The 14,377-nt window shown below is 46.8% G+C and overlaps 1 protein-coding gene across 8 annotated transcripts in view; it reads left to right on the forward strand.

Moving 5' to 3' along the window:
* LOC129851369 (dedicator of cytokinesis protein 3-like) overlaps positions 1–14,377 on the forward strand; it is a 368,511-nt gene that overhangs the window by 289,815 nt on the left and 64,319 nt on the right. For 4 of the 8 annotated variants that reach the window (XM_055917869.1, XM_055917864.1, XM_055917866.1 and 1 more), the window contains 7 exons: positions 712–812; positions 2,306–2,387; positions 3,318–3,488; positions 5,067–5,171; positions 8,865–9,057; positions 11,195–11,322; positions 14,204–14,350. In XM_055917869.1, coding sequence (XP_055773844.1) covers positions 712–812; positions 2,306–2,387; positions 3,318–3,488; positions 5,067–5,171; positions 8,865–9,057; positions 11,195–11,322; positions 14,204–14,350 — 927 coding nt within the window. The remainder of the gene's footprint in view (positions 1–711; positions 813–2,305; positions 2,388–3,317; positions 3,489–5,066; positions 5,172–8,864; positions 9,058–11,194; positions 11,323–14,203; positions 14,351–14,377) is intronic. The other 4 variants (XM_055917870.1, XM_055917871.1, XM_055917872.1 and 1 more) reach the window with 2 other exon arrangements.

The following is a 14,377-nucleotide window of genomic DNA, read 5'->3' on the forward strand; positions in this document are numbered from 1 at the left end:
ATCACATCTATAACCAGAGATCACATCTATAACCAGAGATCACATCTATAACCAGAGATCACATCTATAACCAGAGATCACATCTATAACCAGAGATCACATCTATAACCAGAGATCACATCTTTAACCAGAGATCACATCTATAACCAGAGATCACATCTTTAACCAGAGATCACATCTGTAACCAGAGATCACATCTGTAACCAGAGATCACATCTGTAACCAGAGATCACATCTATAACCAGAGATCACATCTATAACCAGAGATCACATCTGTAACCAGAGATCACATCTGTAACCAGAGATCACATCTGTAACCAGAGATCACATCTATAACCAGAGATCACATCTATAACCAGAGATCACATCTATAACCAGAGATCACATCTATAACCAGAGATCACATCTATAACCAGAGATCACATCTATAACCAGAGATCACATCTATAACCAGAGATCACATCTTTAACCAGAGATCACATCTATAACCAGAGATCACATCTATAACCAGAGATCACATCTATAACCAGAGATCACATCTATAACCATAGATCACATCTATAACCATATATCACATCTTTAACCAGAGATCACATCTGTAAGAGATGTCATTGATGTGTCAAGTCAACCTTTTCTCCCCTAATTCCAGGGCTCTTACACTGAACTCCGACCTCTACGCCTAACGGACTATATCTCTCTCCTTCTCCTCAGGTGTTCATCATTAATCTGCTGAGGGACAGCAAGTACTATCACTTCTGCCCCGTTATGGACACTTACATCCAGAAACACTTTGCTGGAGCGCTGGCTTACAAGTGAGTTTCCCGTGTAATGTCTGGTATTTATTTATTCCTTATTGTACCAGGTAAAGTTGACTGAGAACACATTCTCATTTACAACAACCACCTGGGGAATAGTTACAGGGGAGAGGAATGAGCCAACTGGAAGTTGGGGATGATTAGGTAGCTGTGATGGTATGAGGGACAGATTGGGAATTTAGTCAGGACACCGGGGTTAACACCCCTACTCTTACGATAAGTGCCATGGGATATTTAGTGACCACTGAGAGTCAGAACACCTGTTTAACGTTCCATCCGAAAGACAGCACGCTACACAGGGCAATGTCCCCAATCACTGCCCTGGGACATTGGAATATTTTTATTAAAGCAGAGGAAAGAGTGCTCCTACTGGCCCTCCAACACCACTGCCAGCAGTATCTGGTCTCCCATCTAGTGACCGACCAGGACCAACCCTGCTTAGCCTCAGAGGCAAGCCAGCAGTGGGATGCAGGGTGGTATGCTGCTGGCAATATATCTGTCTGGTATCTGTTTGGAGTCTACCTGTGGTAAATTAAATTTACATGATCTGAAAAGTCACACACCTGTCTATATAAGGTCCCACAGTTGACAATGCATATCCCCCGAGACAGGATTGTGTCGAGGTACAGATCTGTGGAAGGGTTCCAAAAAAATGTCTCTAGCATTGAATATCCCCAAGAACACAGTGGCCTCCATCATTCTTAAATGGAATAAGTCTCTTGCTAGAGCTTGCTGCCCAGTCAAACTGAGCATCGGGGGAGAAGGGCATTGGACAGAGCTCTAGAGTTCCTCTGTGGAGATGGGAGAACCTTCCAGAAGGACAACCATCTCTGCAGCACTCCACCAATTAGGCCTTTATGGTAGAGTGGCCAGACAGAAGCCACTCCTCAGTAAAAGTCACATGACAGCCCACTTGGAGTTTGCCAAAAGGCACCTAAAGAGCGCTCAGGACCTCAGACTGGGGTGAAGGTTCACCTTCCAACAGGAAACGACCCTAAGCACACAGCCAAGACAACGCAGGAGTATCTTCAGGACAAGTCTCTGAATGTCCTTGAGTGGCCCAGCCAGAGCCCGGACTTGAACCCGATCCAACATCTCTGGAGAGACCTGAAAATAGCTGTGCAGCAACACTCCCCATCCAACCTGACAGAGCTTGAGAGGATCAACAGAGAAGAATTGAAGAAACTCCCCAAACTCAAAACTTGTAGGGATACCCAAGAAGACAGTGAAGAGACTGTAATCACTGCTAAAATGTTTTTTTTTTAAATGGTATTTGCTATGTCATTATGGGGTATTGTTTGTAAACTGATGGGGGGGGGGGGGGGGGGGGGGGACAATTTAATCTATTTTAGATTAAGGTTGTAACGTAACAAAACTTGTAAAAAGTAAATTGGGTCTGAATACTTTCTGAATGCCCTGTAAGTACTAAATGAAGACCCCCTCACAGTTGCTGGTGTATGTTCTGATGAAACTTCCTTGTCTTTCTCCAGAGAGTTGATCCGCTGTCTGAAGTGGTACATGGACCATTCTGCAGAGGTGGTGAAACAGAACCACATCCAGGAGGCCATGAGGGTAGGAGAACACGCTCCACTGAAAGTGACCAGAGACATGGGATGTTAAAAATGTCCTGTGACCAGAAAAAAACTCTGTACCTTGGCTAAATAAATGACAAGGCTTAACCATTGTTCCTAGTTATGAAAGAAATTGTCCGGAAATAATCAATACATTACATTTGAAAGACCAGTACAGTGCAGTGTAAAATCTACAGTCATATGGACTGTGTTTGGGCGAGAAGGTCTACTCAGTAAGTTAGTTGACTAAAATATGAATAAAGCTTTATTATTATTATTATTTTAAATGCTGCAATGCAAATGTAAAAGTGTCCTGTGTAAATAATAGATTGTATTCACATGGTTTTAAAAATGGATGACTGTTTGAAACACCATACTGTCCTTAGAGAGCTTGTCTATCTACATCAATGTCTCATGGGTCCTGATGTCTGCGTCTCTGGTCCTCCTCAAATCCATTATGTCTGAAAACTATCACGGTGGACTGAATATTGTTTTATTTATTTAAAAAGTATCACACCATTTTAAAAGTTTTTATTTTTTATTTCTGATAAAAATCACAGTAGACTGAAACCACTGCATGTTTTTAATATTAATACATTATTTATTTAATTATTTAATTATTAATAAAAATGAATTATTTTCGACATAAAGAAAGTCATGCCCTTTTTTTTGCACGTTGTTTATTAGAATCTTGATTTCCAGCTTTCACAAGTGAACAAGTCTTGGAAGTGTGGCATTGTCCTGTTGTCTCTCTTTCCCTCCTCGTGATTTCCTGCCCTGAGCCCAAATCTCACCCTCACACCTTCAGGATGTTCTCTTGGTCAAATGGCGAAGACGTTTGGTGGACGTGCAAGAGGTTTTCCATCCAACCAGTTACACTTTGTCAATACGTCTATGTCCTTATCTCCTCTCTCCCTTCCTCCTGCCCCAGGCTCTGGAGTACCTGTTGAAGTTCATTATCCAGTCTCGGATCCTCTACTCCCGTGCTACCTGTGGTGTGGACGAAGAACAGTTCAGAGCCAGCATCCAAGAGCTCTTCCAGTCCATCCGCTTTGTCCTCAGTCTGGACAGCCGTAGCTCCGAGACACTCGTTTTCACACAGGTCAGTGACCTAAACACACCCCAGGGGTCTAAACATTCTGACACACAGCAGGGTTTGGGAGACCTACACTGACCCCACCTCCAGTGTAATAACACAATAGTAATGGTAATTGTAATAGCCAGTAGCCTTAGGCATGGCTAAATGTTGTTTAGATGCTAACTATTGTAATGTGCAGCTCTCTTCTTCTAGCTGGCCCCCACATATCAAGATGGCTGATTGTGTGTCTGTTTTGTTGTCTTCTGGCGACTTCATTGTCCCACCAGGACTAGGAAGTGAAGAGAATCGATATGAATATTCTGAGATTCAACCACATAATCCATTTATACCATCAATACGTCTTCTGTGACTTCACTGTTTACTCTCTTTTCAGCTCTGTGACTTCACTGTTTACTCTCTTTTCAGCTCCGTAACTTCACTGTTTACTCTCTTTTCAGCTCCGTGACTTCACTGTTTACTCTCATTTCAGCTCTGTGACTTCACTGTTTACCCTCTTTTCAGCTCCGTGACTTCACTGTTTACTCTCATTTCAGCTCTGTGACTTCACTGTTTACTCTCTTTTCAGCTCTGTGACTTCACTGTTTACTCTCGTTTCAGCTCCGTGACTTCACTGTTTACTCTCTTTTCAGCTCCGGGACTTCACTGTTTACTCTCTTTTCAGCTCTCTGACTTCACTGTTTACTCTCTTTTCAGCTCTGTGACTTCACTGTTTACTCTCTTTTCAGCTCTCTGACTTCACTGTTTACTCTCTTTTCAGCTCCGTGACTTCACTGTTTACCCTCTTTTCAGCTCTGTGACTTCACTGTTTACTCTCTTTTCAGCTCCGTGACTTCACTGTTTACTCTCTTTTCAGCTCTCTGACTTCACTGTTTACTCTCTTTTCAGCTCTGTGACTTCACTGTTTACTCTCTTTTCAGCTCCGTGACTTCACTGTTTACTCTCTTTTCAGCTCTGTGACTTCACTGTTTACTCTCGTTTCAGCTCCGTGACTTCACTGTTTACTCTCTTTTCAGCTCCGGGACTTCACTGTTTACTCTCGTTTCAGCTCCGTGACTTCACTGTTTACTCTCTTTTCAGCTCCGTGACTTCACTGTTTACTCTCATTTCAGCTCCGTGACTTCACTGTTTACTCTCGTTTCAGCTCTGTGACTTCACTGTTTACTCTCGTTTCAGCTCCGTGACTTCACTGTTTACTCTCTTTTCAGCTCCGTGACTTCACTGTTTACTCTCGTTTCAGCTCTGTGACTTCACTGTTTACTCTCTTTTCAGCTCCGTGACTTCACTGTTTACTCTCTTTTCAGCTCTGCAGCTGAAGAGTGTTCATTTTAAAATATACAGTAGTTAGTAGAATCCTTTTTTCTATTTAAATTTCGTTACAATCTAAAGTAGTTAGAATCCCTTTGCTACGGTATTTCAGTTCCTTTAATTAGTCTAATTTTCTCTATTTTCTTTATCTGCCTCCTTTGCCCCTGCTTTGTGTACTGCGTATGTTACCTCCTTCTCCTGTCCCTCTCCTGTTTCTCCTGTCCCCTTCCTCTGGGACCCTCCCTGTCCCCTGACTGTCCTGTCCCCCCCGGTCAGACTCCTCAGGTCCCCCAGCCTGCCTCTGGACAGGGACAGCCCCCAGGCCCCATCAGCTGTACTCAGGCCTGGAGCTCCAACGCTCCTCGCCCCTCTCCTCTCTCAGTAAGTAGCTGTAGCCCTGGCACAATGGGGATCCTCTACCAAGTTCCGCCCGCCCCACTCTGGCATCAAGCACCTTCCAACCAGCCTCCCAACCAACCAACCTCCCAACCAACCAGCCTCCCAACCAACCAGCCTCCCAACCAACCAGCCTCCCAACCAACCAGCCTCCCAACCAACCAACCTCCCAACCAACCAGCCTCCCAACCAACCAGCCTCCCAACCAACCAACCTCCCAACCAACCAGCCTCCCAACCAACCAGACTCCCAACCAACCAGCCTCCCAACCAACCAACCTCCCAACCAACCAGCCTCCCAACCAACCAGCCTCCCAACCAACCAGCCTCCCAACCAACCAACCTCCCAACCAACCAGCCTCCCAACTTCCCTACCAACCAACCACCAACCCCTTTTTATAAACAGCAAGAAACTCAAACATCCGCCGTCTAAGCTGTGAGCAGAAGAAATATGAGTCGGCGCAGAGAAGCACGTCGTTTCTCTTTGCTTATTTGAACTGTAATTGCCATAATATGGACTTGGTCTTTTACCAAATAGGGCTATCTTCTGTACACCACCCCTACCTTGTCACAACACAACTGATTGGCTCAAATTTCACTAATTAACAAGGCACACCTGTTAATTGCAATGCATTCCAGGTGACTACCTCATGAAGCTGGTTGATAGAATGCCAAGAGTGTGCAATATATATATATATATATATATATATATATATATATGTATACACTGCTCAAAAAAATAAAGGGAACACTTAAACAACACAATGTAACTCCAAGTCAATCACACTTCTGTGAAATCAAACTGTCCACTTAGGAAGCAACACTGATTCTTTGTGGGGCCGCACAGCCCTCCATGTGCTCGCCAGAGGTAGCCTGACTGCCATTAGGTACCGAGATGAGATCCTCAGACCCCTTGTGAGACCATATGCTGACACATGCACATTTGTGGCCTGCCGGAGGTAATTTTGCAGGGCGCTGGCAGTGCACCTCCTTGCACAAAGGTGGAGGTAGCGGTCCTGCTGCTTGGATGTTGCCCTCCTATGGCCTCCTCCACGTCTCCTGATGTACTGGCCTGTCTCCTGGTAGCGCCTGCATGCTCTGGACACTACGCTGACATACACAGCAAACCTTTTTGCCACAGTTCGCATTGATGTGCCATCCTGGATGAACTACACTACCTGAGCCACTTGTGTGGGTTGTAGACTCCGTCTCATGCTACCACTAGAGTGAGAGCACCGCCAGCATTCAAAAGTGACCAAAACATCAGCCAGGAAGCATAGGAACTGAGAAGTGGTCTGTGGTCACCACCTGCAGAATCACTCCTGTTTTGGGGGGTGTCTTGCTAATTGCCTATAATTTCCACCTTTTGTCTATTCCATTTGCACAACAGCATGTGAAATTTATTGTCAATCAGTGTTGCTTCCTAAGTGGACAGTTTAATTTCACAGAAGTGTGATTGACTTGGAGTTACATTGTGTTGTTTAAGTGCTCCCTTTATTTTTTTGAGCAGTGTATATATATTGATTTGTTTAACCACTCCCGACCGGTCAAATCGTACAGCGCTGGTGTGGCACAACAGTCTAAGACCCTGCATAGCAGTGCAAGCTGTGTTGCTACCGATGCTGGTTCAATACCTGTGCTGCCCTCGACTTGGAGACCCATGAGATATTTTGGTTTCTCTCCCTCTAAAAACACAAATACATAATTCTAAATAGCAAACTGGCTTTATTTACAAATTAGTAACAATGTCTCACCCCATTTTCAAGAATGGCCTTTTTCTCCGCTCATTTTAGATTATTTGAAAACGAAATCATCTCCAGAAATTTTAAGGGGCATTGCAGTAATAATGGCGCTGACTAGGGAAATGTTCCCGCTGTGCTGTTCTCAGTGCCAGTCTGCACGTTCAAACTAAAACAGTGTAACTAATAATGGCATCTTTATGCTTTCATTAATACAATTATAATTAAAATACTCTTTCAAAATGCTGATGTTTATTTAGTTATGGATAACATAATGAATTACTACGGGAATAAATATTACTAAATTACAGAACCAACCAACTCACCATTCAACCCCTCAACCAACTTACCATTCAACCCCTCAACCAACTCACCATTCAACCCCTCAACCAACTCACCAATCAATCTCCCAGCCAACTCACCATTCAACCCCTCAACCAACTCACCAATCAATCTCCCAGCCAACTCACCATTCAACCCCTCAACCAACTCACCATTCAACCCCTCAACCAACTCACCATTCAACCCCTCAACCAACTCACCATTCAACCCCTCAACCAACTCACCATTCAACCCCTCAACCAACTCACCATTCAACCCCTCAACCAACTCACCATTCAACCCCTCAACCAACTCACCAATCAAAACAGAATGGAAGTTGTAAATGTATTTGGTTTGCCTCCTGTGTTTTTTTTAACCTTACAAACTCTTTTCCTACTCTTGCATCATCATGTCATGTCTTCCCTCGAGCCATGACTCTATGTGATTACTCTGTGTTATGACTCTATGTAATGACTCTGTGTAATGACTCTATGTTATGACTCTATGTTATGACTCTATGTTATGACTCTATGTAATGACTCTATGTAATGACTCTGTGTAATGACTCTGTGTTATGACTCTGTGTAATGACTCTGCGTAATGACTCTGTGTAATGACTCTGTGTTATGACTCTGTGTAATGACTCTGTCTAATGACTCTGTGTAATGACTCTGTGTAATGACTCTGTCTAATGACTCTATGTAATGACTCTATGTGATTACTCTGTGTAATGACTCTATGTAATGACTCTGTGTGATGAGTCTGTGTGATGACTCTATGTAATGACTCTATGTAATGACTCTGTGTAATGACTCTGTGTAATGACTCTATGTAATGACTCTATGTGATTACTCTATGTAATGACTCTATGTAATGACTCTGTGTGATGAGTCTGTGTGATGACTCTATGTAATGACTCTATGTTATGACTCTATGTAATGACTCTGTGTAATGACTCTATGTTATGACTCTGTGTGATGAGTCTGTGATGCCTGGCGTTCTTGAAGATCCTCACCACTTTTCCAGGACTGTCTTTGTGTCATTTGGACTGTTGGGCCATAGGTTGATTCATGGTACCTAGGAGCATGAGGATCAATGTGAACGGGAAATTTCAAAAATCTATGAACGGGAAATTTCTGATTTTTGATAGGATATCCTTCAATTTCGATCTCGTAGTTTGTTGCTCGTTGGTACACTGGCCTGGTAGTCTGTCTCACACCCCCAAAATTACCCACACCACATCCCTGAGCCGTTGGTCCAGTGTGGAGTGTGGAGCTGGTCCCTCTCTCCCCATCTCTCCTCCATCTCTCAGCCTCCCTCTGTTTCTCCCCACAACCCCCAGCCGTTGGTCCAGTGTGGAGTGTGGAGCTGGTCCCTCTCTCCCCATCTCTCCTCCATCTCTCAGCCTCCCTCTGTTTCTCCCCACAACCCCCAGCCGTTGGTCCAGTGTGGAGTGTGGAGCTGGTCCCTCTCTCCCCATCTCTCCTCCATCGCTCCGCCTCCCTCTGTTTCTCCCCAACCCCCAGCCGTTGGTCCAGTGTAGAGTATGGAGCTGGTCCCTCTCTCCCCATCTCTCCTCCATCTCTCAGCCTCCCTCTGTTTCTCCCCACAACCCCTAGGCGGCGCTCCTGAACTCGTTCCCGGCCATCTTTGACGAACTGCTTCAGATGTTTACAGTCCAGGAAGTGGCAGAGTTCGTACGGGGCACGCTGGGCAGTATGCCAAGTACCGTACACATCGGACAGTCCATGGATGTGGTCAAACTGCAGTCCATCGCTCGCACCGTCGACAGTCGCCTCTTCTCCTTCCCAGGTATTTACCACTGGGATGACATTATGAACACTCAGACTGATGACCATTTTGATGCACAAGTTTTTTTGTTCAGAATTTTGGGGTGTTTTTACTTATAATATGTCAGTAAAAAGATCCACTTGGATGTGAATGGATGAAATACAGAAGGTATCATTAACCGTGGTATAGGTTGGGCACCCCGAGTGGCGCAGCTGTCTAAGGCACTGCATCGCAGTGCTTGAGGCGTCACTACAGACCCTGGTTCGATCCTAGGCTGTGTCACAGCCGGCCGTGTTGGGAGACCCATGAGGTGGCGCACAATTGGCCCAGCATCGTCCGGGTTAGGGAAGGGTTTGGCCCAGCGTCGTCTGGGTTAGGGGAGGGTTTGGCCCAGCGTCGTCCTGATTAGGGGAGTGTTTGGCCCAGCGTCGTCCGGGTTAGGGGAGGGTTTGGCCCAGCGTCGTCCGGGTTAGGGGAGGGTTTGGCCCAGCGTCGTCCGGGTTAGGGGAGGGTTTGGCCCAGCGTCGTCCGGGTTAGGGGAGGGTTTGGCCCAGCGTCGTCCGGGTTAGGGGAGGGTTTGGCCCAGCGTCGTCCGGGTTAGGGGAGGGTTTGGCCCAGCGTCGTCCGGGTTAGGGGAGGGTTTGGCCCAGCGTCGTCCGGGTTAGGGGAGGGTTTGGCCCAGCGTCGTCCGGGTTAGGGGAGGGTTTGGCCCAGCGTCGTCCGGGTTAGGGGAGGGTTTGGCCCAGCGTCGTCCGGGTTAGGGGAGGGTTTGGCTCAGCGTCGTCCGGGTTAGGGGAGGGTTTGGCCCAGCGTCGTCCGGGTTAGGGGAGGGTTTGGCCCAGCGTCGTCCGGGTTAGGGGAGGGTTTGGCCCAGCGTCGTCCGGGTTAGGGGAGGGTTTGGCCCAGCGTCGTCCGGGTTAGGGGAGGGTTTGGCCCAGCGTCGTCCGGGTTAGGGGAGGGTTTGGCCCAGCGTCGTCCGGGTTAGGGGAGGGTTTGGCCCAGCGTCGTCCGGGTTAGGGGAGGGTTTGGCCCAGCGTCGTCCGGGTTAGGGGAGGGTTTGGCCCAGCGTCGTCCGGGTTAGGGGAGGGTTTGGCCCAGCGTCGTCCGGGTTAGGGGAGGGTTTGGCCCAGCGTCGTCCGGGTTAGGGGAGGGTTTGGCCCAGCGTCGTCCGGGTTAGGGGAGGGTTTGGCCCAGCGTCGTCCGGGTTAGGGGAGGGTTTGGCCCAGCGTCGTCCGGGTTAGAGGAGGGTTTGGCCCAGCGTCGTCCGGGTTAGGGGAGGGTTTGGCCCAGCGTCGTCCGGGTTAGGGGAGGGTTTGGCCCAGCGTCGTCCGGGTTAGGGGAGGGTTTGGCCCAGCGTCGTCCGGGTTAGAGGAGGGTTTGGCCCAGCGTCGTCCGGGTTAGAGGAGGGTTTGGCCCAGCGTCGTCCGGGTTAGGGGAGGGTTTGGCCCAGCGTCGTCCGGGTTAGGGGAGGGTTTGGCCCAGCGTCGTCCGGGTTAGGGGAGGGTTTGGCCCAGCGTCGTCCGGGTTAGGGGAGGGTTTGGCCCAGCGTCGTCCGGGTTAGGGGAGGGTTTGGCCCAGCGTCGTCCGGGTTAGGGGAGGGTTTGGCCCAGCGTCGTCCGGGTTAGGGGAGGGGAGGGCCCAGCGTCGTCCGGGTTAGGGGAGGGTTTGGCCCAGCGTCGTCCGGGTTAGGGGAGGGTTTGGCCCAGCGTTGTCCGGGTTAGGGGAGACTTTGGCCGACCTGGATTTCCTTGTCCCATCGCCCTCTAGCAACTTTGTGTGGCGGGCCGGACGCCTGTAAGCTAACTACGGTCACCAGCTGGACAGTGTTTCCTCCGACACATTGGTGCGGCTGGCTTCCGGGTTAAGCGTGCACTGTGTCAAGAAGCAATGCAGCTTGGCAGTGTCGTGTTTAGGAGGAAGTATGGCTCTCGAACTTTGCCTCTCACGAGTCTGTAGGGGAGTTGCATTGATGGGACAAGACTGTAACAACCAATTGGGGAGAAAAAAGGGGTAAAAAGTACCAAATAAAATCGAAAACTGTTGTATCGGTCAATTATAGGTAAATTATCAAAAAAAATCCTCTGTCCTTCTCTCTCTCTCTCTTTCTTTCTCTCTATCGCCGTGTGTCTCTCTCTCTCTGTGTATCTCTCTCTCTCAGAGTCTCGTAGGATCCTGCTTCCCGTGGTCCTACATCACATCCACCTCCACCTGAGACAGCAGAAAGAGCTGATCATCTGTTCTGGCATCCTCAGCAGTATCTTCTCCATCATCAAGACCAGCTCTCTGGTAAACTACTCTAGTCTCTATCTTCTCCATCATCAATACCAGCTCTTTGGTAAACTATCTCTATCTTCTCCATCATCAAGACCAGCTCTCTGGTAAACTATCTCTAGTCTCTATCTTCTCCATCATCAAGACCAGCTCTCTGGCAAACTACTCTAGTCTCTATCTTCTCCATCATCAAGACCAGCTCGCTGGTAAACTATCTCTACTCTCTATCTTCTCCATCATCGAGACCAGCTCTCTGGTAAACTATCTCTAGTCTCTATATTCTCCATCATCAAGACCAGCTCTCTGGTAAACTATCTCTAGTCTCTATCTTCTCCATCATCAAGACCAGCTCTCTGGTAAACTACTCTAGTCTCCATCTTCTCCATCATCAAGACCAGCTCTCTGGTAAACTACTCTAGTCTCTATCTTCTCCATCATCAAGACCAGCTCTCTGGTAAACTATTTCTAGTCCGTACCATACAAACAGGACAAATATAATTACACATCCTGGCGTCAGGTTCTAGTATGATTAACAATTGTATACAGACAGATTATTTACACTTATAATTCACTGTATCACAATTCCAGTGGGTCAGACGTTTGCATACACTAAGTTGACTGTGCCTTTAAACAGTTTGGAAAATTCCAGAAAATTATGTCATGGCTTTAGAAGCTTCTGATAGGCTAATTGACATAATTTGAGTCAATTAGAGGTGTACCTGTGGATGTATTTCAAGTTCTACCTTCAAACTCAGTGCCTGAGTTTTCATGGGAAAATCATGGGAAAATCAAAATAAATCAGCCAAGACTTCAGAAAAAAAATTGTAGACCTCCACAAGTCTGGCTCATCCTTGGGTGCAATTTCCAAACGCCTGAAGGTACCACGTTCATCTGTACAAACTAGTACGCAAGTATAAACACCATGGGACCACACAGCCGTCATACCGCTCAGGAAGGAGACGCATTCTGTCTCCTAGGGATGAACGTACTTTGGGGCGAAAAGTGCAAATCAATCCCAGAACAACAGCAAAGGACCTTGTGAAGATGCTGGAGGAAACGGGTACAAAAGTATCTATATCCACAGTAAAACGAGTCCTATATCGACGTAACCTGAAAGACCGCTCAGCAAGGACAAAGCCACTGCTCTAAAACCGCCATAAAAAAGACAGACTACGGTTTGCAACTGCACATGGGGACAAAGATCGTACTTTTTGGGGACATGCCTGTGGTCTGATGAAACAAAAATATAACTGTTTGGCCATAATGACCATCATTATGTTTGAAGGAAAAAAGGGGAGGCTTGCAAGCCGAAGAACACCATCCCAACCGTGAAGCACGGGGGTGGCAGCATCATGTTGTGGGGGTGCTCTGCTGCAGGAGGGACTGGTGCACTTCACAAAATAGATGGCAACATGAGGAATGAAAATGATGTGGATATATTGAAGCAACATCTCAAGACATCAGTCAGGAAGTTAAAGCTTGCTCGCAAATTGGTCTTTCAAATGGACAATGACCCCAAGCATACTTCCAAAGCTGTGGCAAAATGGCTTAAGGACAACAAAGTCAAGGTATTGGAGTGGCCATCACAAAGCCCTGACCTCACTCCTATAGAAAATTTGTGGGCAGAACTGAAAAAGCGTGTGCTAGCAAGGAGGCCTACAAACCTGACTCAGTTACACAAGCTCTGTCAGGAGGAATGGGCCAAAATTCACCCAATTTATTGTGGGAAACTTGTGGAAGGCTACCCGAAACATTTGACCCAAGTTAAACAATTGAAAGACAATGCTACTAAATACTAATTGAGTATATGTAAACTTCTGACCCACTGGGAATGTGATGAAAGAAATAAAAGCTGAAATAAATAATTATCTCTACTATTATTCTGACATTTAACATTCTTGAAATAAAATGGTGATCCTAACTGACCTAAAACAGGGAATTTTTATTTCGATTAAATGTCAGGAAATGTGAAAAACTTAAATTTGTGAAGTGGTTGAAAAACGAGTTTTAATGACTCCTACCTACGTAAGTGTATGTAAACTTCTGACTTCAACTGTATAATATACTTGGACAATGAAAGAGCCGTCTAAGAGTTAACGTCCAGATGTTGTTCATGTACAGTAGGATTCCTGTGGTCCTCCAGGAGGTCTTCTTCATGTACAGTAGGATTCCTGTGGTCCTCCAGGAGGTTTTCTTCATGTACAGTAGGATTCCTGTGGTCCTCCTGGAGGTCTTCATGTACAGTAGGATTCCTGTGGTGTTCCTGGAGGTCTTCATGTACAGTAGGATTCCTGTGGTGTTCCTGGAGGTTTTCTTCATGTACAGTAGGATTCCTGTGGTCCTCCTGGAGGTCTTCATGTACAGTAGGATTCCTGTGGTGTTCCTGGAGGTTTTCTTCATGTACAGTAGGATTCCTGTGGTCCTCCTGGAGGTTTTCTTCATGTACAGTAGGATTCCTGTGGTCTTCCTGGAGGTTTTCTTCATGTACAGTAGGATTCCTGTGGTGTTCCTGGAGGTTTTCTTCATGTACAGTAGGATTCCTGTGGTCCTCCTGGAGGTTTTCTTCATGTACAGTAGGATTCCTGTGGTCTTCCTGGAGGTTTTCTTCATGTACAGTAGGATTCCTGTGGTCCTCCTGGAGGTTTTCTTCATGTACAGTAGGATTCCTGTGGTCTTCCTGGAGGTTTTCATGTACAGTAGGATTCCTGTGGTCTTCCTGGAGGTTTTCTTCATGTACAGTAGGATTCCTGTGGTCTTCCTGGAGGTTTTCTTCATGTATAATAGGATTCCTGTGGTCTTCCTGGAGGTTTTCTTCATGTACAGTAGGATTCCTGTGGTCTTCTTCACCCAGGAGAGGGTACACATTGATTTCCCATGTATTCCTATCTCCCTCAAGGACACCCCAGTGCAGGAGGAGGTAGAGATGATGGTGGAATCTCTTCTGGATGTGCTTCTCCAGACCCTGCTAGCCATCATGACCAAGTCTCAGTCCCAGGAGGCGGTAAGAGGCCATCGCTGCCCACAGTGCACGGCTGAGATCACTGTTAGTAACTAACAATCTGCTTCTACT

Source organism: Salvelinus fontinalis, chromosome 3 (assembly GCF_029448725.1).
Source record: "Salvelinus fontinalis isolate EN_2023a chromosome 3, ASM2944872v1, whole genome shotgun sequence".
In the NCBI taxonomy this organism is placed as follows: Eukaryota; Metazoa; Chordata; class Actinopteri; order Salmoniformes; family Salmonidae; genus Salvelinus; species Salvelinus fontinalis.